This window comes from Sorex araneus, chromosome 6 (genome assembly GCF_027595985.1).
Source record: "Sorex araneus isolate mSorAra2 chromosome 6, mSorAra2.pri, whole genome shotgun sequence".
In the NCBI taxonomy this organism is placed as follows: Eukaryota; Metazoa; Chordata; class Mammalia; order Eulipotyphla; family Soricidae; genus Sorex; species Sorex araneus.
This window is the reverse complement of record NC_073307.1, coordinates 148,345,036-148,369,328: the sequence shown is the minus strand read 5'-3', so window position 1 is coordinate 148,369,328 and position 24,293 is coordinate 148,345,036. Positions and strand designations below refer to the sequence as shown.

General features: G+C 63.1%; 2 protein-coding genes across 20 annotated transcripts in view; one reads left to right on the top strand and one right to left on the bottom strand.

Annotated features, from left to right (window-relative positions):
- Window positions 1-1,542: 1,542 nt before the first annotated feature.
- MYBPC3 (myosin binding protein C3) lies at window positions 1,543-19,091 on the top strand. The gene is made up of 34 exons (XM_055142315.1): window positions 1,543-1,633; window positions 2,530-2,796; window positions 4,029-4,145; window positions 4,219-4,365; window positions 4,462-4,610; window positions 5,793-5,910; window positions 6,261-6,309; window positions 6,456-6,485; window positions 6,631-6,684; window positions 7,129-7,149; window positions 7,390-7,553; window positions 8,029-8,161; window positions 8,346-8,348; window positions 8,446-8,570; window positions 8,650-8,755; window positions 9,286-9,452; window positions 9,734-9,899; window positions 10,696-10,802; window positions 10,886-10,915; window positions 12,049-12,188; window positions 12,304-12,384; window positions 12,842-13,001; window positions 14,262-14,366; window positions 14,455-14,643; window positions 16,072-16,206; window positions 16,321-16,488; window positions 17,071-17,159; window positions 17,283-17,478; window positions 17,577-17,716; window positions 17,921-18,080; window positions 18,169-18,305; window positions 18,450-18,636; window positions 18,771-18,801; window positions 18,942-19,091. The coding sequence occupies exons 1-33, from the start codon at window positions 1,609-1,611 to the stop codon at window positions 18,779-18,781; spliced, it is 3,876 nt and encodes a 1,291-aa protein (XP_054998290.1). The 5' UTR covers window positions 1,543-1,608; the 3' UTR covers window positions 18,782-18,801; window positions 18,942-19,091.
- A 1,430-nt stretch (window positions 19,092-20,521) lies between these two features.
- MADD (MAP kinase activating death domain) overlaps window positions 20,522-24,293 on the bottom strand; it is a 51,241-nt gene continuing 47,469 nt past the window's right edge. For 11 of the 19 annotated variants that reach the window (XM_055143954.1, XM_055143953.1, XM_055143952.1 and 8 more), the window contains 3 exons: window positions 23,261-23,330; window positions 21,521-21,567; window positions 20,522-21,303 (listed from right to left, as the gene is read on the bottom strand). In XM_055143954.1, the coding sequence (XP_054999929.1) occupies window positions 21,199-21,303; window positions 21,521-21,567; window positions 23,261-23,330 (222 nt within the window). In that variant the 3' untranslated portion in view covers window positions 20,522-21,198. The remainder of the gene's footprint in view (window positions 21,304-21,520; window positions 21,568-23,260; window positions 23,331-24,293) is intronic. The other 8 variants (XM_055143964.1, XM_055143965.1, XM_055143966.1 and 5 more) reach the window with 1 other exon arrangement.

Sequence of the window (24,293 nt, the reverse complement as noted above, 5' to 3'; positions counted from 1 at the left end):
CCACTCAGTCCCAAGGGCCGCTCATACCCACTAACCCCCAGCTGGGTGACCCAGACCCCGATGGGCATGCTCAACTCGCCAGGGGCGGGAGTGGAGCCCTGGGACTCTCCAGGGCCACGAAGCCTTTTCAAAGAACCAGTTAACAAGACCCCAGGCCAGACCTTGGCGTGGGGTCTGGGAGCGCCCCAACTCCCCATCAGGACAGGAGGGGGTGCAAGCTGGGAGCTTCTTGCCTCCAAGAGCAGCCAGGGAGGGAGGGGTTCCCCAGGGCAGCCTGCAGACCCCGAGAGTCACCCAGTTCTGTCGCCAGCACCCACATCTGCTCGCCCCACAGGCTTGAGGCTGCCCAGGCAGGCGCACGGCAGCTCCCAGGCTCGAGACGGAACGGAGCTCAGCGGCGGGCAGGGCGCTTGCCTTGCACGCAGCCAACCCAGGGTGGGTCCCTGGCACCCACTGTGGTCCCCAAAGCCCTGCCAGGAATGATCCCCGAGCACAGAGCCAGGAGTCAGCCCCGAGCATCACTGGGAGTGGCCCAAAACAAAACAAAACAACAAAAAGCCGGCTCGTGGTTCGGGCTGAATAAAAGTGGCGAGCTCGGCAGAGAGGACAAAGCTGGTGTTCGGAGGGCTGCAGGGTCTTTTTGTATGCTTGGGGGGGGCTACATACGGGGGTGCTCAGAGGCTCCTCCCAGCTCTGAGTTCTGGGGTTTCTCCCAGTGCTCAGGGCACAACGGGATGCTGGCGTTGAACGTGATCTCAGTGACCGTCTCCGACTTTAGGTCCTGCTTGGAACGTGCCTCTCTCTCTGCTTGGCACTCTGTGTCCCTGATGTGATAGGGGTGTTGGTGCACGGGGTGGGGGAGGGGGCAGTAGGAGGTCAAAGGTCACAAAGGAACGGCTCTGGGAACAGGAGGGACATCAGGACATTCTGCACCATTTTTGTGGGACTTTTACAAGAGCCAGTTCCGGCATCCACTTTGAGGGTGCCTTGAGAGATTCACCCCTTGTTTCTCCCCTGTCCTGCCCCTGGGGTGACACCGGCCCCCCAGTATCACTCCCTCCCCACCTGGTCTGGACCAGGTGTACCCAGGACGTAGCTCCAGGCCGGTCCAGGCTCGGGAGCAGGAGGACACAGGCAAGGGGCCAGCGGGCCAGGTCTGTGCTGAGCACTTTCTTAGGAGCCCATCCTTTGCGCGTGCTGCTCTACTAGCCGTGTTTATAGGGAAGAAGAACAAAAAGTTCTGGGAAGCGGAGAGAGGCAGAACCTGTGTCCCTGGGACTGCCGTGTCCAGGAGCCCCGGAAGGAGGTGTCCAGGGGAACAGCCTCCGGACTCTGGGGTCCCCCACACTCCCACCACACAATCAGCCGCATGACCTGGGGGCCGGGTATTCTCAGGCTCGGCCTGGGGGGGGGGGAATGGGACGGGCCCAGCCGGAACAATGCATCCCCCACCCCCTGAGATCGCTCTCTGGAACTTGCCTATATTTAGCCACTGGCCGGGCAGGAGGCAGATAAGGGGTGTTGGGGAGGGGGGAGGCCTTATATAGGACAGGAGGGGTCCTGCTCAGATCCCGTCAGGGTGCCTGTGCCTGGGCGTGTTCTCTCAAGATGCCGGAGCCGACGAAGAAGCCAGGTAGGCCGGGCCTGGGCCAGGCGGAGTGCAGGGCCCGGGAAGGGCCGGGGGCATCTGGGCCTTGGGGGCAGTGGTGAGGAGGTGGCTGCGGCCAGGTGGCCGGGCCCCAGAACAGGAGCTAGGGCAGCTGGGGGTGGGGGACCAGCCTCCCGGCTCCTTTCTCACTGTTTCTCCTTCCTGTTCCCATGCAGGGCGGGAGGGGGGTATGGAGAGGGGGAGAACCAGGCAAGAAGGGTCCGAGGCCGGCACCGCTCTCAGGGTGCAGGTGGCCATTGTCCCTGTCCCCTCCCTCGTCTCCTTTGGCCTCCCTTTGACGAGGCTCTGCTCGAAACCAGATCCCAGCCCACTCTAGGCCTCAGTTTCCCCATTTCTGTGGAGGGCTTGGGCTGCTTCTTTTGCAGCGAGCTGCACGAGTCCCTGCTTTAGGAGACTGTCCCCTCCGCCCCCATGGCCTCCATGGGGACAAGGAGAGGACGGCCAGGAGGTCTCCGAGCCAGGGCCAAGGGCAGAGAAGGTCCCCAGGTCCCAACCCCGAGCTGGTCCCGGTCAGGCATCTGGCCTCCAGCCGCCACCCAGGCCTTATCTCAGCCCGAGGCTCGCGGTGCCAAATTTAGCCCCATCCAAGCAGACAAGAGAGTCCTGGTCCCTCATTGTGGGCCCCAGATGGCGGGGACAGAGGTGGGGGGCTGGGCTTCCCGGCAGGGGGGCAGCCCGGGGACATACCCGGTCAAGGTTTGTGGGGAGGTGAGGAGCAGGGCTGGGTGGTCTCGGGGCTCAGCCGAGAAGCGGGCACACTCATACTAGAGCAGGGAGGGAGGGTGCATTGGGGGGGGCTCCCTGCACGGGGCGGGGGAGGGGGGCTGCAGGCCGTGGGCTCAGCTCCGGTGCTCCCCCAGTCTCAGCCTTCAGCAAGAAGCCGCGGTCCCTGGCCGTGGCGGCGGGCGGTGTGGCAGTGTTCGAGGCAGAGACGGAGCGGGCGGGAGTGAAGGTGCGTTGGCAGCGGGCCGGCAGCGACCTCAGCGCCAGTGACAAGTTCGGCGTGAGCGCCGAGGGCACCCGGCACACCCTCACCGTGCGGGACGTGGGCCCTGGCGACCAGGGCTCCTATGCGGTCATCGCCGGCACCTCCAAGGTCAAGTTTGACCTCAAGGTCACAGAGGCAGGTGAGACCCTGGTGGGCCCTTCTGGAGGCTAAGTTCTGGGGCCGGGACCCGCCCTCTGCCTCTCCACCCGTGGCCCCGGGCACTCGGAGCCGCTTTCTCACCTTCTCGCCTCTTCTTCGCTACAGCAAGACCCCCGTGGGGTCACAGACGTATGCCAGCTGGCGACTGTGGGCTGTGTGCCGCCAGGGGGAGCCCTAGGGGGGGGATTGGTGCGCAGGAAGCCCCCTCAGCCTGGGAGTTGGGGGGAGGAGGGCGCAAGATCCAGGCCAGGTGGGGAGGGAGCGATACTGGGGGCCGGTGTCACCCCAGGGGCAGGACAGGGGAGAAGCAAGGGGTGAATCAAGGCACCCTCAAAGTGGATGCCGGAACTGGCTCTTGTAAAAGCCCCACAAAAATGATGCAGAACGAATGTCCTGATGTCCCCTCATGTTCCCACAGCCATTCCTTTGTGACCTTTGAACTCTTTCTGAGCCCCTCCCCCACCCCCTGCACCAGTACCCCTATCACATCTGAAAAGGATGCTTCCTAGAAAAGAAATCTTGGTGGGGCTGGAGCAATAGCACAGCGGGTAGGGCGTTTGCCTTGCACGCGGCCAACCTGGGTTCGATTCCCAGCATCCCATATGGTCCCCTGAGCATCGCCAGGAGTAATTCCTGAGTGCATGAGTCAGAGTAACCCCTGTGCATCGCCAGGTGTGACCCAAAAAGCAAAAAAAAAAAAAAGAAAGAAATTTCGGGGGGTGGGAGGGGGGAGGATGGCTGAAAGATGGTTCAAATGACATCAATGTGTGTAAGCACTAGGGCATGAGTCCAAAGCCTGGGGCACCACATGGGCTGAGGTGGCCAGGCTCCCCTGGCTGTGTGTGTGGTTCCTGGGGAGAAGGGCCCCGAAGAAGGCTCCGGTGAGGGGCACCCAGGGCCAGCACGAGACCCTGTGTGCAAGCCCTGTGCTTGGCCTGGCCCGGCCGATCCGCACGGCTCCACGGCCAAGTTCCCGGCCAGGGAGGTCCCTCACTGTGGGCCCCAGATGGCGATCCGGGATCTGGGATTTGGGGACACTGAGGAAAGAGGAAGGGAGGGGTGCGTGCGTGTGTGCTTGGGGAATGAAGGGGTCTGGGGGAGGGCGGGAAGTGAGACCCAGGGGCACCTGGACGATGCACAGGGTGTGGGTGGCTCTGTGGGGACGGGAGGGCTGAGTGCTAGAAGGGGCTCCAGACTCACAATCCCCTGCAGAGAAGGCGGAGCCGGAGCCCAGCCCTGCCCCGGGCCCCACGGCTGAGGCCCCTGCAGCCCCAGGAGAAGCCCCCGCCCCCACAGCGGAGCCCGCTGGAGGTGCCCCACAGCCCGAAGGTGAGCGGGGCTGACCCCGCAGGGAGGCGAGGGGGCCGTGTCCCGGGCAGGTCTCAAAGCCCTCTGTCCCCAGGGTCAAGCTCAGCCACCCCAGATGGCCACAGTGCCCCCAATGGCATGGGTGCCCCTGACGGCCTGGGTGCCCCCAATGAGTCCAGTGCCCCCGAGGACCCCATCGGACTCTTTGTGACGCGGCCACAGGATGGCGAAGTGACCGTGGGTGAGTGTGGAACAGCTGCGCTGGGGAGGGCTGGGGGCACCGTGTCAGCAGGGCCCCTCCCCCCAGCTCAGCCCGGCACCCCTTTCCTCCCTGCAGGCGGCAGCATCACCTTCTCAGCCCGGGTGGCGGGGGCCAGCCTCCTGAAACCGCCCTTGGTCAGGTGGTTCAAGGGCAAGTGGGTGGACCTGAGCAGCAAGGTGGGCCAGCACCTGCAGCTGCACGACAGCTACGACCGCGCCAGCAAGGTGGGCCTGTGGGGCGCGTGCGCGGGCACAGGGGCGCGCATGAGGCCCTGAGGGTAGCGCGCCCGGGGCAGAGAGGCGCGCACAGGGAGGGGGGGAGTGTGGGGCGTGTGCATAGGGGTTGTGGACTAGGGTGTGGGGGGTGCGTGCACGAGGGCATGGGGGCGTGCACGGGCCCTGCAGGTGTGTGTGCATGGGGCACAGGGGCGCTCACAGGGCCCTGCGCAGGGTATGTACACAGGGTTGGGTGGGGCATGGACAGGGGTCCACAGGAACCGGACTCTAGGAAATGAGAAGGGAGAGACTGGAGGCGGCGGTGGTGTGGTGGGGTCCACAGGGCGGCATAGGGGGTGCTCTACGAGACTGCAAGCACAAAGAGGGTGCACGGAGCAACACAGAGAGCCCAGGAAGCAGGTTGGGCGAGCTGGGATGTGCACGGAGCATGGGAAGGTTCACAGAGGCGGGGAGCTTAGAGCACAGAATAAAGCTTGAGGGGCCAGGACCCAGCAAGTCCGGGGACATCACATAGCTGGGGAGCCCCAGCCAGCGACAGTGTGGAGCTCTTTTTTGTCTTTTTTGGATCACTCTCGGCGATGCTCAGGGCTTAACTCCTGGCTCTGCACTCAGGAATCACTCTTGGCGGTGCTCAGGGGACCATATGGGATGCTGGAAATCGATCCCGGGTCAGCCGCGTGCAGGGCAAAGCCCTCCCCGCTGTACTATAGCTGGAGTACAGCGAGAGTGGAGCTTTTTTTTTTTTTTGCTTTTTGGGTCACACCCGGCGATGCACAGGGGTCACTCCTGGCTCTGCACTCAGGAACTACCCCTGGCGGTGCTCAGGGGACCATATGGGATGCTGGGAATCGAACCCGGGTCGGCCGCGTGCAAGGCAAACACCCTACCCGCTGTGCTATCACTCCAGCCCCCGAGAGTGGAGCTCTTGATGGACGGATGACTATCCAGAACATTCTTCAGGAGATCCAGGGGGGCGGTCCTCCAGGAGGGCTGGGTAGGAGTGATGGGCCCCTCCGGAGGGAAGCCTTTACCACGGTAGGCCAGCAGAGGGCAGTGCGGTGTCTCTTTTCTCTATTAACGCGAGCCCAGCCGGTGAGAAGGTTGGAGACCGCGCCCCTTTGCTTTTCGAGGTGAAGCGCCCCAGCCTCCCCGTCTCCCCACCCCTCTCAGATCTACCTCTTTGAGCTGCACATCACCGATGCCCAGACCACCTCTGCGGGAGGCTACCGCTGCGAGGTGTCGACCAAAGACAAATTTGACAGCTGCAACTTTAACCTCACCGTCCACGGTGAGGGTCCCGGGGGGGTCTGCCCTGGGTGCAGGGTCCGGGGCTGTTCCCGGAGCTGGGCTCCATCTCCCGATGCCCAGGCCTGCGCGGGTCTGGCATACGGAAGCCCGTGGAAGTTCTCAGGGTTGGGCTGGGGCGTGCTCGATCTTGAGTCTCAGATTCCCAGCACCAGGCAGGGAACTGAGCCACTTTGGGGGACCATAATGGGCCCCCACTTGACCTGGACCTGGGAGGGCTCCGGAACTGGGGTCCTGGGGCAGACACCCATCCCGAGGAGTCTTGGGTGGGCAGGGTCCTGGGCAGGCTTCCTCTGGGGTCACCCCCTCACTCGGCCCCCTCTCCGAGCCCAGAGGCCATTGGCCCCGGCGACCTGGACCTCCGATCTGCTTTCCGCCGCACGTAAGTGGGAAGGCCAGGGGATCAAGGTGGGAGTGGCATGGGGGTCAGACCTGGGGCTGCTTTAGGGGGGTCTCTGCTGGGGAGAGGTGAGGTGGGGAGGTCAGGGCAGGCCCTGGCAAGGGAGGAACTTTGTGTCACCCCCACAGGAGCCTGTCTGGAGGCGGCCGGAGGACCAGGTACCCCCTCACTCCTCTCCCAAAACACAGCCTGGGGATGAGACCAGGCCCCCACCCCAGTCTGTGTCCCTCCCTTTGTGCACCCCCTGCCCCTCCCTCTCCCGAACCCCTTCCTGTTGGCCTCACTCGGGGTCCCTCTCACCAGTGACAGTCATGAGGACGCGGGGACTCTGGACTTCAGCTCGCTGCTGAAAAAGAGGTCAGCCTGGGTCACTGTCCCCAGCCACGGGGGGAAGGGGGGCCCAGCCTCAAGCCCCCGAGGCCTGACTGCCTGCCCCGCCCTTCTGACCCTGTCCTCTCTGTGCCCCCCTTCGCGCTCCGGCACCCACCATCACGTCGCGGCTGCTGCTGCTGTGTCTCCCCAGAGAGTGAGTCTGGACCCGGGGACCCCGCTGGGATTGCCAGGGTGGTGACAGAGCTCCAGTGACTCAGTGGGGAGGCCTCAGACCACCAGGGTCACCCACCTGTGGGGGCTCAGCGGGAGCAAACAAGACCCAAGTGCTGGGAGGGCGCAGGTTGCCCCCCCTGTGTGGTACACGGTGGAACCCCCAAAATGGAGGGGTGTGAGTATGGGGAGGAGGGACTCAGTTTTGTGGGGATCCCCCCATTAATATCTTGCCCTGCCTCTCCGCCCCTCCTGGAGCAGCAGTTTCCGGACCCCACGGTGAGTGCCGTCCCCCCAACTTCAGCCAGGAGCCCCTTGGCAGCCCCAGGTCCCCACACTTAGTCCTAAAACTGGCCGGCGGGGGTTCCGGGTCCCGCCCCCAGACAGCCCTTATTCAGGGTGGGGGAGGCCTCGCCCCTGGGAGCTGGGGGCACAGTCAGTCCCCCCAGGTGTGGAGAGGAGGAGAGGGGGCGGCAGTTCCCTCTGGAGGGGTCGCTGAGGTCCGGGCGTGGGGCGCAGGGACGCGAAGCTGGAGGCTCCGGCGGAGGAGGACGTGTGGGAGATCCTGCGGCAGGCGCCCCCCACGGAGTACGAGCGCATCGCCTTCCAGCACGGGGTCACGGATCTGCGCGGCATGCTCAAGCGCCTCAAGGGCATGAAGCGCGACGAGAAGAAGAGCACAGGTAGCCCCCGAGAGGGGAGGCTGCAGGCCAGAGGGAAGGGAGGGGCTCGGCCCAGACCCCAGGCTACGCCCTCTGGAGCCTATGGGGTGCCCAGGTTAGCCTGGGTGCACGGGGGCAAAGGTTAACCCAGAGACCCCCATACAGGAACTGAGGCGGGTGGAGCAGAAAGCTCCAAGGACTGGAGGGAGTCCCTGGCCTGTGCAAGGTCCCCAGGAAAGACCCCCCTGAGCACTGCTGGGACCCACCCCCCCTCCTCCCCGCTCCAGCATTGGCCCATCAGAGCCGCACAGCCGCCTGACATCACACAAGGGATGTGGTCCCTGGATCTGAGCACTGCTCGGGAGGCTCTCCCCGGAAATAAAAAAGCCACAGAAAAAAGTAGTTAACAGTAGAGAGACATAGAGAGAAAGGGGGAGGGAGACGGGGCAGAAGGGAGCACAGGCTGCGGGCGCTGGGGGCTGAGGAGCAGCGTCAGCCTTTCAGAAGAAGCTGGAGCCCGCCTACCAGGTGGGCAAAGGCCAGAAGATCCGGCTGAGCGTGGAGCTGGCTGACCCCGACGCCGAGATCAAGTGGCTCAAGAATGGACAGGAGATCCAGATGAGCGGCAGGTGCGCAGGCCGGGTCCTGGGGTCCTGGGGTCCTGGGGTGGAGGGCTGGCCCCCTGCTGTGGGGCGCTGGAACCCCTTCTCTCCAACTCTCCCGTTTCTGTGGCGTGGGTCCAACTCTCCATCCGGTGTTAATGCTCTTGGGCCTGCTCCCCTGGGACGCTGCATCACCCCCTCGGATCCACAGCAAGTAAGGAAGGCCCAGCCCCTGACAGGCGCGGGTGGGGGTCCCCCTGGGAGGGGCTGGGGTGCTGAGTCGGAGGCCCCCTGCCTCTGCCCTGCCGCAGGTACGTCTTTGAGGCGGTGGGCAACAAGCGCACGCTGACCATCAGCCAGTGCTCGCTGGCCGACGACGCGGCCTACCAGTGCGTGGTGGGCGGCGAGAAGTGCAGTACCGAGCTCTTTGTCAAAGGTGGGCCGGGGACCCTGTCCCAGGGAGAGAGGGGCCCCCGGGGCTGAGGGCCTCACACACACACGCCCTGTCCGGACAGAGCCCCCGGTGCTGATCATGCGGCCCCTGGAGGACCAGCTGGTGATGGTGGGGCAGAGGGTGGAGTTCGAGTGCGAGGTGTCCGAGGAGGGGGCCCAAGTCAAATGGTGAGAGCCAGAAGGGGGCGTGGCACGTGGGTGTGGCTTTACTGGGAGTGTGACTTGGCGGGCATGGCTGAGGGGCGGGGTTTAGGGTGTTGGGGCTTATGTGGGCGTGGCTCCGAGGGGCGGGGTTTGGGGTGTTGGGGCTTATGTGGGCGTGGCTCCGAGGGGCGGGGTTTTGGGTGTTGGAGTTTATGTGGGCATGGCTCAGAGGGGCGGGGTTTGGGGGTGTTGGGGCTTATGTGGGCGTGGCTCCGAGGGGAGTGATTTGACTCGGTGGGGCGGGGCTTGGCATAGTGGGGCTGGACTCAGAGGGCGTGGCTTGGCGTGGTGGGGCCTGGTGGGAGCGTGGCTCAGAGGGGCGTGGTGGAGCCTGGTGGGACGTGGCTCAGAGGGGCATGGCTTTGGCATGATGGGGCGTGGTGTGACTTGGTGGTGCAGGGCTTGGCATGGTGGGGGCGTGGTGTGACGTGAGCTTGGTGGGGCGGGGGTGGGGGTCCCTAAGGTGGCATGCTCACTGCTCCCCACACTCGCAGGCTCAAGGACGGGGTGGAGCTGACGCGGGAGGAGACCTTCAAGTATCGGTTCAAGAAGGACGGCCGCAAACACCACCTGATCATCAACGAGGCCACTCTGGAGGACGCGGGCCACTACGCGCTGCGCACCAGCGGAGGCCAGGCGCTGGCCGAGCTCATCGTGCAGGGTGAGCCCCCCCACAAAGCCCAAGAAGCAGGTCCTGAGACCTGGGGCGTGTCCCTTGGACGCGCTCTTTGGTCTCCTATGGCCAGTCCCCAGGGATGCTCTGGAGATGCCTTCAGAGAAATCTGGGAGCGTCTGCTGTCCCCAACCCCATCCCCCAAACACACCCGAGGGGCCTGGGTGGGTGCCCCGTTCGGCCTGCACCCCACACACACCCGAGGGTCATGGGTGGCTGGTGTCTGGCCTGCACCCCATGCGAGCCCAACCCCCACGCCCGCCCCCCAGAGAAGAAGCTGGAGGTGTATCAGAGCATCGCCGACTTGACGGTGGGCGCCAAAGACCAGGCTGTGTTCAAGTGCGAGGTGTCAGACGAGAACGTGCGGGGCGTGTGGCTGAAGAACGGGAAGGAGCTGGTCCCTGACAGTCGCATCAAAGTGTCTCACATCGGGCGGTGAGTGCTCAGACCCAGGGAGAGAAAAGGACAGAGGGAGAGAGAGAGGTGGCAGGAGGCAGAGATGGATGAGGGTCAGAGAGAGGATGGATGAGGAGACAGGAAATAGAATGAAAGAGAAAGAAAAAAAATGTACAGAGACAGACAGATGGGGGGAGGGAGCCCATGAGAGACGAAGAAGCAACAAGAAACAAGCGGCCCTCAACTCATGAGCAGGGTAGCAGCCCACAGGGGCTCAGTTCTGGTGGCTGGGGCCTCCTCCTGGCCGCCTCGCTCTGGTGCTTGTCCCCACTCACGGGGACTAGAGGGACCAGCTCTGCCCCAACTCCAAGAGGCGATAGTACAGTGAGCAGGGCGTTTGCTTGCACACGGCTCACCTGGGTTCGATCCCTGGCATCCAATACGGTCCTCTGAGCACTGCCAGGAGTAATTCCTGAGTGCAGAGCCAGGCGTAACCTTGATCATTGCGGACTGTGACCCAAAAAGAAAAAAAAAAAAGCAAAAGCAAAAACAAAACCTCAAGAAACAGAACCAAGAGGTGGCTCAGGTTTGATCTCTGGCACTCTACATGGCCACCTGAGCCCGCAGGAGTGATCCCTGAGCGCACAGCCAGGAGTAAGCTCTGAGCACCACTGGGTGTGCCCCCTGCTGTAAAAATTTTAAAAATTCAAGAAAACACTCGAACATTTATGAGCCCGTTTAAAGCCAGCCTGCCCCTGCCCCCAAAACCTGGCTTGGGTGTTGGGGAGGCCAGGAGCATGAGGCGTGGGTCCTCTAAGCTGGTGCTGCTCGGCAGGGTCCACAAACTGACCATCGACGATGTGACACCTGCCGACGAGGCTGACTACAGCTTCGTGCCCGAGGGCTTCGCCTGCAACCTGTCTGCCAAGCTCCACTTCATGGGTGAGCAGGGCTGGGGGTGGCGGGACTGATGCTGTGTACCCCCATCACCAGACCATGACCACTGGCTCTTCTTTGTTTTGCAGAGGTCAAGATCGACTTTGTGCCCAGGCAGGGTGAGTTTGGGGACCCTTGTACCTCCTAGCAGTACCCCGACTCCCTATCCCATCACTTTCCCTTGCAGAAAGAAGAATCAGGGCTTGACCCCCCCCCCACTCTGCCACACACAAACTCTGAGTCTCCATTTCCTCCTCCCTCTACAGCATGAAAGGAAAGGGAGGAGGGGCAGGGGGCTGTGAGACCCTCTATTCCTATGTCCTTAGTTATGAGGTTAAGTTTCACCTTCAAGCAAGGGGCTGGAGTGATAGTACAGCCAGTTGGGTGCTTGCCTTGCATGTAACCAACCCGTGTTTGATCCCCAGAATTCCATGTGGTCCCCTGAGCACTGCCAGGAATGATCCCTGAGCACAGAGCCAGGAGTAAGCCCTGAGAACCACCGGGTGTGGCCCAAAAGTTCCATCTTTGAGAAAGTTTTTCCTGCTTTGGGATCCCACCTTAATCAGGCGTGTCAATACCCAAACTTCAGGCCAGTAGTGTTGGCTGAGGCCATGAACAGACAGGCACGAGGGGCAAATCAGCCCGGGGAACACAGGCCCTTTCGCCACACCTCTTATAGGCTTAGGGGCTGCCTTAGCACCGAGAGGCATGGAGACAGCTTACCCTGACTGAATTTGGGGAGTCCTCATTTCATTGCCCTCCAACTGTCATTTTTCCTGATAAAACCTCGGAGTGTCCCCAAACACAGTTTGAGAAATGTTCCACTCAGGGACCCTCTGACCCATTCTCCCTGTCGGGGGGAGTGATGCCCTAGGATGGGGAAAATCTCCTGGATCATGACTGGCGCGTGGTGCCTGGGTGTGCTGTGGCAGAGCCGGGCAGGGAAGGCTTCTTCAGGCTTGTGGATTACAAAGCCCAGACCAGGGGTCCTTCCTTGCCCCCCTCTCTCATGAGTTCCAGGCCCCTTTCTCCTTTTTTTCTTGTTTTCTTTTTGGATCGCACCCGGTGATGCACAGGGGTTACTCCTGGCTCATGCACTCAGGAATTACTCCTGGCGATGCTCAGGGGACCATATGGGATGCTGGGAATCAAACCAGGGTTGGCTGCATGCAAGGCAAACGCCCTACCCTCTGTACTATTGCTCCAGCCCCTCCTTTTTTTTTTAAAAAACTCTGTGCACCCCTCCACCCAGAACCTCCCAAGATCCACCTGGACTGCCCTGGCCGCACGCCGGACACCATCGTGGTTGTGGCCGGCAACAAGTTGCGGCTGGACGTGCCCATCTCGGGCGACCCTGCTCCCACGGTGATCTGGCAGAAGGTGGTCCCACAGGTGTGGGGAGCCCCCATCCCCTCCCCACACTGCAGTGCGGCTTAAGGGTGGGAGCAGGGACTCTGTGGTAGGGAGCCCTCCTCGGCCCCTTCCTCCCCACCTGTTCTCTCCTCAGGGGAGTAAAGGTGCCTCGGGGCCGCCCCCCGAAACCCCCGCAGACACAGGCTCCAGTGAGGACTGGGTGTTTGACAAGAAGGTGAGCGGAGCTGGTACGCAGCATTCACTGTGGGGTGCAGAGGGTCACACCTCAGCAGAGCCTCGCCCCCCACCGCCCCACCCTGACAAGCCCACCTGGGCTCTGTGCAGCCTTCGCAGAAGGGTCTGGGGGTGGGGGGGGGAACTTTCCAGCTGGGGGTCGGTGCTCATCCTCCTTCTTACTCCGTGCTTCCTCCCAGCCGTGCCCTGGGAGGTCATGGCAGTCCCACTCGGAAGGTGTGGAAACTGAGGCACGGAGCAGTTAGGAGAGTGTCTACGTTCGGCCACAGTGTTGGCGTTAGAGCTGAAACCCCGGAAGGTTTCGGCGCTGCGGCGAGGCTGCACCTCCCGACTCCCTGGGCCGCTTCTCTTCCCGGCTCCCCATTGCAGAGCCGGGGGTCGGCCGCTGCTGGGGTCCGACTTGCCCCCTTTCCCCACAACGCCCCTGGTGCCCGCAGGTGCTGTGTGAGACCGAGGGTCGGGTCCGGGTGGAGACCACCAAGGACCGCAGCATCTTCACCGTCGAGGGGGCGGAGAAGGAAGACGAGGGCGTCTACATCGTCACCGTGAAGAACCCGGTGGGCGAGGACCAGGTCAACCTCACCGTCAAGGTCATCGGTGAGGCCCCCCCCACCCCCAAGACTGAGGCGCGGCCCTTGTCATTCATTCAATGGACACCAGGGGGCGCCCTCGCGGCTGCGGGGGTTGGTGGCCCGGACCTGGCCGCGCGTGCGCAGTGGGGAGGCCTGGGCTTTGATCACAACTGTGTTCCGGAGAGATGGTTAACTGCACGGTAGAGCATTTGCTTAACATGCGAGGTTATGCCTTCGTTCCCTGCACTACCAAGTCAACATCAGCAGCACCTGCAAGTTTTCCCCAAAAGGGCTGCAGAGACAGTGTAGCCGGTAGGGTACTTGTCTTGCTCCCGACTGACCTGGGTTCGGTCCCTGGCATCCCACGGGGTCCCTTGAGTGAGTCCGCCAGGAGTGATCCTTGAGTGCTGAGGCAGGAGTAAGCCTGAGCACTGCCGGTGTGTCCTCTCCCCCACGCCCTCCCCCAAGTCTTTGTCTTTTGGGGTGGAGCAATAATACAGCAGGTAGGGGCCGGAGAGATAGCACAGCGGGTAGGGCGTTTGCCTTGCACGCGGCCGACCCAGGTTCGATCCCCGGCATCCCATATGGTCCCCCAAGCACTGCCAGGAGCAATTCCTGAGTGCAAAGCCAGGAGTAACCCCTGAGCATCGCTGGGTATGACCCAAAAAGAAAAAAAAAATACAGCAGGTAGGGAGCTTGCTTTGCAAGTGGCCATCCTGGGTTTAATCTCCGGCACCCTGTATGGTCTCCCAAGCCCATCAGGAGTGACCCTTAAGTGCAGAGCCAGGAGAATGACCTGAGCACCAATGGGTGTGGCCCCAAACCAAAATCACTGTGTCACTGTATCACTGTCATCCCGTTGCTCATCGATTTGCTGGAGCGGGCACCAGTAAGGTCTCCATTGTGAGACTTGTTGTTAATGTTTTTGGCATATCGAATATGCCACGGGTAGCTTGCCAGGCTCCGCTGTGCGGGTGAGATACTCTCAGTAGCTTGCTGGGCTCTTGGAGAGGGATGGAGGAATAGAACCCGGGTTGGCCATGTGCCAGGCAAACACCCTACCTGCTGTGCTATCGCTCCATCCCAAATAAAAAACATTTTAATACACTTAGAAAAGAAAGCTCTTCAAAAATAAAGATTGCTTAGGCTTTAGGTGTGTGTGTGTGTGAGAGAGAGAGACAGAGAGACAGAGAGACAGAGAGAGGTGTGTGTGTGTGGAGGGGGGGCACAAGCAAGCTGGCCCTGAGCCCAGCCAAGACTCATCTGCGTTCACTCCCATCCCCAGATGTGCCAGATGCGCCAGCGGCCCCCAAGATAAGCAACGTGGGCGAGGATTCGTGTGTGGTGGAGTGGGAACCCCCGGCTTACGACGGCGGGCAGCCAATCCTGGGTGAGCTCGTGGGCACGTGGAGCCAGCAAGCGCAGGGGGGGCCTGGGGTCCTGGGTCCCCCACCCGAGCTGCCACCCCCTTTCCGCAGGCTACATCCTAGAGCGCAAGAAGAAAAAGAGCTACCGCTGGATGCGACTCAACTTCGACCTGGTGCGCGAGCGGCGCTATGAGGCCCGGCGCATGATCGAGGGCGTGGTGTACGAGATGCGCGTCTACGCCGTCAACGCCATCGGCATGTCCCGGCCCAGCCCCGCCTCCCAGCCCTTCATGCCCATCGGTGAGCTGGGGGCCTGGCCCTGCACCCCATCGTAGCCACTCGGAACCTGGGAGTTCTCGCACTTCCCTTTCTACTCTCCGTGAGATGGGGATGGAAACCGTTTCTCCTGGCTGTTGCTGGGTCAAGTGCACGCTGGCACTGCAATTTCCTTGGGCACCACCGCTGGTCAGCTCTTCCCTGAGGTCTGCTAGGAGCCGTTTCAGGGGCCTCCACCCCTGAAGAGTGTGGTTCTCCCTTAGAAAACAAAATTGAGGGGCTGGAGCGATAGCACAGCGGGTAGGGCGTTTGCCTTGCCGGCCGACCCGGGTTCGATTCCCAGCATCCCATATGGTCCCCCAACACCGCCAGGAGTAACTCCTGAGTGCAGAGCCAGGAGTCACCCTCTGTGCACTGCTGGGTGTGACCCAAGAAGCAAAAAAAAAAAAAAGTAAGTAAACAAAATTGAGGGCAGAGCAATGGTACAGAATGGTTAAAGTGCCAGTCTTGCACACTGCCCACCTGGGTTTGATCCCCAGCACCCTACAGAGTCCCCTGACCAGGAGTGACTTCTGAGTGCAGATCCCAGAAAGAAAGTCCTGAAGTCCTGGGCACCACTGGGTGTTCCCTACCCAAAAAAAACCAAAAAACAAAAACCTGAAAAAACTAAAAGAACACCCCAGGGTCGCAGATGTGCAAAGGAGGTACTCTACCATGTGGGTCCTATCCTCAGCCCCTCATGTATTCTGGGGGCTTGTTTTAGGGCCACACCTGGCAGTGCTCAGGGCTTTTTCCTGGTTCTGCACTCAGGAATCACTCTTAGTTTGCTCAGGGAACCATATGGGATGCCGGGAACCAAACCCAGGTCAGCTGCGTGCAAGGGAAACACCCTTCCCGATGTCCTATGGCTCCTGCCCCTCCCCAACTGTTTTTCCCCCCCCTTCTGGTTTTGGGCTCATATCTGGTGTGCCGTGTGGACCCTGTGGTGTCTGGGATTGAATGGGCCCTGTGCTCACTCCTGGAGGAGCTCAGGGGCCCGTATGTGGTGCTGAGCATGGAACCGGGTCAGCTGTGTGCAGGGCAAACACCTTGCCGCTGTCCTAACTCTGCAGCCCACCCAGCTCTGTCTTTCCAAGCTTGTTTTTCAAGCTCTGGTTGTGATGACCAGAGGTCCGGCACTCCCCACTCTTGGCTGCTTGCTGGGAACCCCTGGGCAGCGCTGTTGGGGGCTTCACATTGGCGTTATCAGGTGGTGCTGGGTCCATATTGGCATATCAGACTTGCCAGGCAGGGGCGGTCACACAGAGCTACGCTGGGTCTGGGTAGATTTCCTAGCGCCCCTGAAAGCAGCCGAGGGGTGGTCTCTCTGTGTGACCACTGGGCTAGTGCAGGGGCTTCCCCTGGCATCACAGGCTCTGTCAGACCCCCCCCTCTGGCCTCCCCTCTGCCCAGGGCCCCCCAGCGAACCCACCCATCTGGCGGTGGAGGATGTGTCCGACACCACCGTTTCGCTCAAGTGGCGGCCCCCAGAGCGTGTGGGAGCCGGCGGGCTGGACGGCTACAGCGTGGAGTACTGTCGGGAGGGTGGTGAGTGGCCCAGCCCTCCCTCTCCGGCTCTCCAGGCCGGACGGTGGGGAGCAGGGGGTGGGGTGGGGTTGCTGACGCTGACACTACCCGTCACCTTGCCTGCTGCACCCGTAGGCTCCGAGTGGGTGTCGGCCCTGCAGGGGCTGACGGAACGCACGTCCTTGCTGGTGAAGGAGCTGCCCACGGGGGCCCGGCTGCTGTTCCGTGTGCGGGCGCACAATGTGGCGGGGGCCGGGGCCCCCGTCACCACCAAGGAGCCTGTCACAGTGCAGGAGATACTGCGTGAGTGGTCCTCGTGGTCCAGCACAAGTGGCCTCAGCCGGGAGCCCTGAGGAAGGAGGGAGCCTCACTTCATGCCCAGCCCCCTCCCCCGTCCTGCAGCAGGGTCACCTGAGACCCGGAGCTGGCCTCTGGGTCTCAACTCACACAGGCAGGTCCTGTCCAGGCACTCAGGACTGTCGGGGCCCCCACCGGGGACCCACTTTCCACCCCTCTGTTCCCAGGATCAGAGGTGCAGGGTCTGGTTCTCAGGGTGTGAAGAGGCAGATGCAGACGTGTGTGTGGGGGGAGGAAACGGCAGGGGGCCAAGGGGTCTCAAAGTCAAAGATTCACATCCTGGCCTGCGATGTGACGCCCCAGCCGTGTGACGCCCACCAAATTGCTTGTCCTCTCTGCTCCCTGCCTCTGAGCGCTCCGTGGGGAGGCCTGGGAGGAAGTAGGAGCTGGGTAAACTGTCTGGGGCTGAGCAAGGGGGGGCGGCATTCTGGACCCCGCTTTGAGATGAAGGGCGGGGTGCTCCTGCGGCCTAGGCCCCTGGACGGGGGCACGTGGGGGCTTCGCTGAGCCGCCCTCTCCCTGCCACAGAGCGACCACGGCTCCAGCTGCCCCGGCACCTGCGCCAGACCGTCCAGAGGAAAGTCGGGGAGACTGTGAACATCCTCATTCCTTTCCAGGTGGGACAGGGGCCAATGCCTGGGGGCGGGGGGGGGCAGGTCGGTCTTGGGCCGAGCAGACCCCGAGGCATGGAGGCTGGGGGTCTGGGGAGCCAGGCTCTGGGCAAGCTGTCCCCCCTGCAGGGCAAGCCCCGGCCCCAGGTGACCTGGACCAAGGAGGGGCAGCCGCTGGCCGAGGAGGACGTGAGCATCCGCAACAGCCCCACGGACACCATCCTGTTCATCCGCACCGCCCGCCGCGCCCACTCGGGCGCCTACCAGGTGTCGCTGCGCATCGAGAGCATGGAGGACAAGGCCACGCTGCTCCTGCAGGTCGTCGGTGTGTGCCCTGTGCCCCGACTGGGCCTCCCTCACCTGCCCAGTCGCTGCGGGCAGCGTGGGGCGACGGGTCCTTCCCTCTGGGTCTCTCTCCCGCAGACAAGCCGAGCCCCCCGCAGGATATCCGGGTCACTGAGACTTGGGGCTTCAATGTGGCTCTGGAGTGGAAGCCCCCCCAGGACGACGGCAACACGGAGATCCTGGGCTACACGGTCCAGAAAGCCGACAAGAAGACCATGGTGAGTTGGGGTGCTGCAACCCCTGCACCCTAATACCTTCCCACGGGCTGGGCCACACTGGACCCTGGCTCTGAGTTGAGAGTGGACAGGCCTCTCCCCTCCCTGCCATCTCTGGTGCCCTCTACAGTTGGAGTGTTGATGCCAGCTCCTGGCAGGAAGTAGGGCCTCCCCCCCCAAACCCTCCCTTTCCTTCATGTGCCCCAGGAGTGGTTCACCGTCTTGGAGCATTACCGCCGCACCCACTGCGTGGTGTCCGAGCTCATCATTGGCAACGGCTACTACTTCCGGGTCATCAGCCACAACATGGTGGGGCCTAGTGACAGCGCTGCCACCACCAAGGAGCCCGTCTTTATCCCCAGGCCAGGTGCTGAGCCCCACCCCCAACACTCCCAGGGGTGCAGGGAGGGGAGCCTGGCGTGGCCTGGCTCTCTCTGAAGTCCTGTCACCCACAGGCATCACCTACGAGCCACCCAACTACAAGGACCTGGACTTCTCCGAGGCCCCCAGCTTCACCCACCCCCTGGTGAACCGCTCGGTCATCGCCGGTTACAACGCCACCCTCTGCTGTGCCGTGCGCGGGAGCCCCAAGGTAGGGAACCCGGCGGGGGGGGCGGGGGGACCCCTTGCTTCCTCATCACCGGTGGGTGTCTTGGCTGCCCCCACCCCCCTGCCCCGGGTGCGGCACGCGGGGACTGAGGCCAAGCCACCCCCCTCCTGCCCCCATGCCACACAGCCCAAGATCTCCTGGCTGAAGAACGGCCTGGACCTGGGCGAGGACGCCCGTTTCCGCATGTTCAGCAAGCAGGGGGTGCTGACCCTGGAGATCCGCAAGCCCTGCCCCTACGACGGGGGCGTCTACGTCTGCCGCGCCACCAACCTGCAGGGCGAGGCGCAGTGCGAGTGCCGCCTGGAGGTGCGAGGTGAGGAGACAGGGACCCCCCCGCTGGGATGGGGCCTCCGCGTCCTGAGCTGGGCCGGGGTGCGAGAGGGTGGGGGCTTCACCTTGTGGTATGTAAGGTCCAAGCCGCAGGACACGGCTCCTTCTCTCCCACAGTGCCCCAGTGACCGAGCTCCTGGCATGACAGGTGTGTAGCCCAGACCCCCACTCAGAAATTCTGGGTCCAGGGGTAGCCGCTGGGAAGGTGTTGGTGGGGGTGGGTGGGCGTGTGCAGGTGGCACCGTGCAGGGTTTTGGTCCAGCATGGCCACGGGGTGCTGTGTGGCAGGTGCCAGAGGATGCCCGTTCAAGCGTGCAGAAGCCCAGAGGCGGATCCTGCTGGCGGAAGAGGCGTGCCTTGGGGTTTCCTTGTTTGGCGGGGAGGGGAGGGGGCAGCCAGGACTCTGCAGGCTGCACTGTTGGAGACCCCACTGGCAGCTCTCAGAGCTTTGGGGCTACAAGTGGGTGGGCCTGGGAAACATGGGGATGGCAGGGGGGCGGTCCTTCTGGCTGTGTCAACGGTACCGACAGGCAATAAAGACCCTGAGTCACACGGAGCTTCCAAGGCGTCTGGCATTTGACCTTTATAGCAGCTGGAGGCGGGGCTCTGTCTCGGGGATACGCCAGAAGTCAGCGTGGAACCCTGACGTCAAGAGACGCTAACATTGGCAGGAACGGGTGTACCCCCACCCCACAACTCTTCACTGGAGGGGACAGCTACTGGGATGGAGGACAACAGGGCCTGCACCCCATGGCCCTTCCCGGCCCCCCAGTTACCTAGACACAGATGCCTGGAGTGGGGTTTGGGATTCCAGTGGGCAGCCAGCCCCCTGCCCAGCCACAACCCCATCTGCTGGGGGAGCAACCCCTGCCCTCTGCCCCCAGCCTGAGCCCTGCAGCAGGCCCCTTGGGGAGGAAGGAGCTTGCTGTTCTAGAAGGTCCACCCATCAGAAAAGTTCCCCAGTGTCCCAGGACATCTGCCTTCTTTAAAAGAAATGAACACGGGCAGAAAGGGACAGGAGTTAAGGCACAGGCCTTGAATGCAGCTGGCCCTGGCACTGCATATGGTCCCCTATGCACCAAGAGTGACCCCTGAGCACAGAACTGGGAGTAATCCTCGAGCAGAGCGGGGTATGGCCCTGGCGCCCCAAAATATTAAAAGATGTGTTAAAAAATGTATTAGAAGAACTTGACAAGCCGGAGCAATAGTACAGCAGGTAGGGGCTTGCCTTGCACACAGCCAACCTGGGTCTCATGCTCGGCACCCCACACTGTGGAGAGATCCCTGAGCACAGAGTGGGGAGTTAAGTCCAGAGCACAGTGGGTGTGGCCCAAGAACAATAGAGTAAGCATAACAAAAGCGCACCCCCTTCCCGTTGCACCTCACGCTCCTCCTCTGGGTGGCTCCGGTGCCCCCCTGGGTGGGCTCACCCAGAGTGGGAAATACTGACTTGGTGAGTTCTTTCTGTTTGGAGCTGCCAGAAGGGTTTGCCAAGACAAAGAGCAATTCCATACAGGCTGGTCCTGGCATGGCTTCGTGGGACTCTCCCAAGCCTCTATCCTGACCCACGTACCCCAGCCCAACAAAGCCTGGCCTGCGGAGCTGGGACCCCAACTTCAGCCGCCTCAGGAGTCAAAGTCCTGTGTGGTTGCGCCCTCTAGTGGCCAACCCCTAGCATAGCAGCGGCCTCAGCTCCTCCCTGCAGAGCAGGGCCCCTCCAGCAGCCTGGGCATGGAGCCCCCTGGAGACAGAAGATTGGGGTAATCACTCACTCCATCCTTCAGGCCCTGACTGGGGTGGATTGCCTGGGACACCGTCCTCAGGTTGGGCCAAGGTGCGGCCCCATTTAAAGTAGGGCAGCCCGGAGCCCAAAGGGGTGAAGGACGTTTATTTCACAGTCACACATCTGTACACTTTCTATAAATAATGCGGAGTGCGGGTATTTACAACCATCTCCCGGCCCCTCCCCGGCCCGGCCGTGCCTCCCCGCTCCCAGGCCCAGAGCCACCAGACACAGATGTGCGCGCTGAGCCGGCCCTTCCCCACCTTGCCCTGGCTCCGGGGCACGGCAGCCAGAGGCTCCCCGGGACACTCCTGGCCCCAAGCACAGGAAGGCAAGGCCAGCTGCTGCAGGGAGGGTCACAGTGTCGCCCAGCCCCCCAGGGCTCCCTGACTGGGGGAGGGTGCAGGGGATGCGGGAGGAAGCGGGAGGTGGCCGCTCACTCCGCCAGCCCCCCGGGTCCCAGGGCATGGAGATCCCAACACCAAGGACAAGAAACCACGACACAGGTGTATCACGGACAGTGCCAGCGGCTCACTCTGCGGCGCACACCTTTCCTTAGAAGCCGCTGGCCAGACAGACAGACGAACAGACCAGACCGACGGAGGAACACTTGGGAGCCCTGAGGCAACAGCAGGCTGGGGGGGGGGGGACAGGCGCAGGGAGACACACTGAAACCGTCACCGGGAGCGGGAGCGCGAGCGCGAGCACTCGTCACCCTTGTCTCGGGGCCAGCAGCCGCGGGGGCATCCCCAGCCCCCTCCATCAACTCGACACAGGCCGGGGTGGGGCTCTGAGATCTTCCTCGCTGCTCCGCACCGCAGCCACGTATGAGAAGAGACACAACACGGAGTAGCAGATCTCGTGGGCCTAGAAGGGAGAGAGAGTGGACGGGTGGGCGTCGCGGGGACCTCCACGGAGGGGAAACGCCAGCCCCGAGGTGGGCTCTGACCGCTGGGTGGGCGGTGGCCGAGGGGGTCAGGAGTGCGACTGGCCCAGGGCTGAAGACTCGCCTCGGCGTCTGTGGGCTGACCCCTCCGCGCCCGCCCCCTGCGCCGAGCGGCCTGTCCGGTCCCCGCACACTCACCATCGGCGTCTTGTACTTGTGGCTCACCACTTCTTTAATTTCAGGAACTAAAACCGGACGGGCAAGAGACAAAACAGAAAGTTCAAAACTAAGAACCACAGCGCCCGGCGCCCCCCGGGCGGCAGCGCCTGGCACCGGCGTCCCCCTTGCCCCCTGGGCCCTGTCCCGGCATCTGCAGCTGTGGTGGTTCCAATGGACAGACGCCCCCTCACCCCCGAGGACACTGTCTGGCTCGGGCCCCGTTGCCAGACCTCTGAGGTTCGAGAGGCGCTGTGCCCAGTGGCCTGAAACTGCCCCCTCGCTTCTTGGCGCCCTGGTCACTGCCCTGTCTGGGCCCTGAGGAGTGGCAGCAGGGGTTGAAGCGCCAGATTTGGGGGTGGTGGGGGAGAAGACAGCTGGCTCCAGCCCGTGCCCGCCCTGCCTGGATGCCCGAGAGCTCAGGGTTCTGTCCTGCGTGGCCCTCTGTTCTCCCAACCCCTCAGCGTGGGTCCTGAGGCTGGGGGGGGGGTGGTGGCCGACACTAAACCCGGAGGCCCCAGCCCGCCTGTGTGAGGGAGAGCGTCCAAGGGCTCTGGAGCAGGCACGCGAGCAGGGAGGGACAGGCGGGGACAGCACCCAGGAGGGACAGGGAGCGTCAGGCAAACACACACCGACCCACAGCCAAAACGCAAGGCCCAGAGTCAGCCCTGTCCCAGCCATGCAGGGCATCTGCCTGGCCAGGACCAAAGAGGCAGGCCCCCGGGACTCAGCCATCCTCGGGACACTCCGGAGACGGGGAGCAGAGGGGTGTGGTGCCCACTCGGGAGGGCCAGAGAAGGGAGGAGGAGAGCTGGCCACACCTTCCTGGACCCTGGGAGAGAGGGGGGAGGAGCCCCGGTGGAACGGGAGTAACTCATCCAAGGCATGGCCGGAAGCCCGGTCCTCCTCCTGAGTCAGAAGACGCCCCGATACTCGTCATCGGGCAGAAGAGAGGAGGGAGCACACGCGGGGAGACAGAACCAGAGGCAGTGCGGGGCGCGGGGCAGGGGGGGGCGGTTAGGGGGGAGGGAGGAGGAGAGACAGACTGGCACGGGGAGCAGCTGCTTCGGGGTGTGTGCCCCCGCCCCCCCTGCAGGCCCCCAGGCTGGGCCAGGCGGGAGCAGCGGGAGCCGAGAGAGAGCCGAGGTCACTTTACCTGCTGGAGAAGGAAGGTTTTCACAGCGGCGACGAGGGCACAGAGGAGTGAAGCACAGACACAGCAGGAACTCAAAGCCCCGGGGAGCGGGGGGACTTGGCCAGTCCCTCCTTAGCGCTGGGCCGGGGGCGGGGGGCAGCTGCCTCTCAGCTCCCACCTACGGCTGCCCGCCTGCCTCTGCGGCCCCCCTAGGCTGCCTGTCCTCCGAGAGAGCCGGCCCGCACGCCACCCTGTCCTGCAGCCCTGAGGCGAGGAGACCAGGGGCCACTGCGCACCCGGACTCGGACCCGGCCCAGTTATGGGGCTGGCCCAGCTGCACAGCCCCGGAACTCTCAGAGCCACGTGGGCCGAGCCAGACCAGGTGGGCCAGGCTGGCCTCTAAGCCTCTCGGGCTCTGTCCGGCCTGTCTCTGGCTTCTCTCACTTCCGCCATCCCCTGGCGCTGTCCGCCTGCCCTCCCTTCAAGGGGGGCACGGCTTCTCTCTGCTTCTAGGCCCTTCTCTGGAGCTCCAAGGTTTGAGTTACTGCCATGTGAGTCCAGACCTATGAGCAAAATAGTGTAATTACCAAATTCCTCCAGGACAAAGACGCCTCGAACTGTATTGCACTTTTTAATGTGATTCAGCTCTATGAAAACCTGCAAGAGAGGGAGGGAGGGCGGGGTAAGGCCCGGAGGCTCCGCCCCAGCCCGCGAAGCCCACTCTCCCGGCTACAGCCCCGGCCTCCCCTCGCAGAAAACCTACTTCCCCCAGGGAGGACAGAGGAATCCACACACACACACACACAACTCAGAAGCTCTAAGAAGCGAAGACAGCAGAAAGGGCGTGTACCTTCCGCTCCTGGCCGGAGGAGAAAGCGTGGGAGAGAAACGAAGGTGTTAGTTTCCATGCTCGAACCCGACCCGACCTCCGCGGGCCTGGGCTGCTGGCCCTTGCCTGTGCCTGGGGCAGTGCTGGCACAACACTGTGCCCCCGGGGGCCCCCGTTTTGCCCATCGGCTCGACCCTTCCATGCATCCTCCTCCGGCGCAGAGGGCTGGCACAGGCGTGAAGCTCCCCTAGACGGTGCCTGGGGTGGGAGGCGCAGACACTCCTGGAAACGGGCCCCAGGCTCTCCCGAGCAAGAAGCGCAGTGACGGTTGTCCCAGGGCCACCCCACACACCGCCTCGTACTCAGGCCCTGGCGCGGTGCTCGCAAGGAGGCCGGCGGGAGCTCAGAACGTGTGTCTATCCCCGGAGGGTGAAGCTGGCCTGCAAACCCCAATGTATCTGGGCTCCAGAATCCACGCTCTTCCCAGCTGCCGCCCCCACCCCCAGCCCACACCGGTGTCCCCCCAACCCCCCACCTGACTGGCTGTGCTCAAGATGGGACCCCAAGGCAGAGATGTCATTTGTCAGGGTTCCACAGCCCTATCTGCGAGGTCTGTCCTCTAGCCAGACACCAGCATAGATGAAGTCGTGAAGAAGGGGTGACACGTGGGTTGGGTGGGGGGGACTTGAAGAGGACACCAGGGGTGCTGTTTTACTGAGAATCTTCTACGGAAGAAGAAGGGAAGCCAGGTCACTAGAGCCATCCCAGGCTGGCTTCCCGAGAAGTGCCAG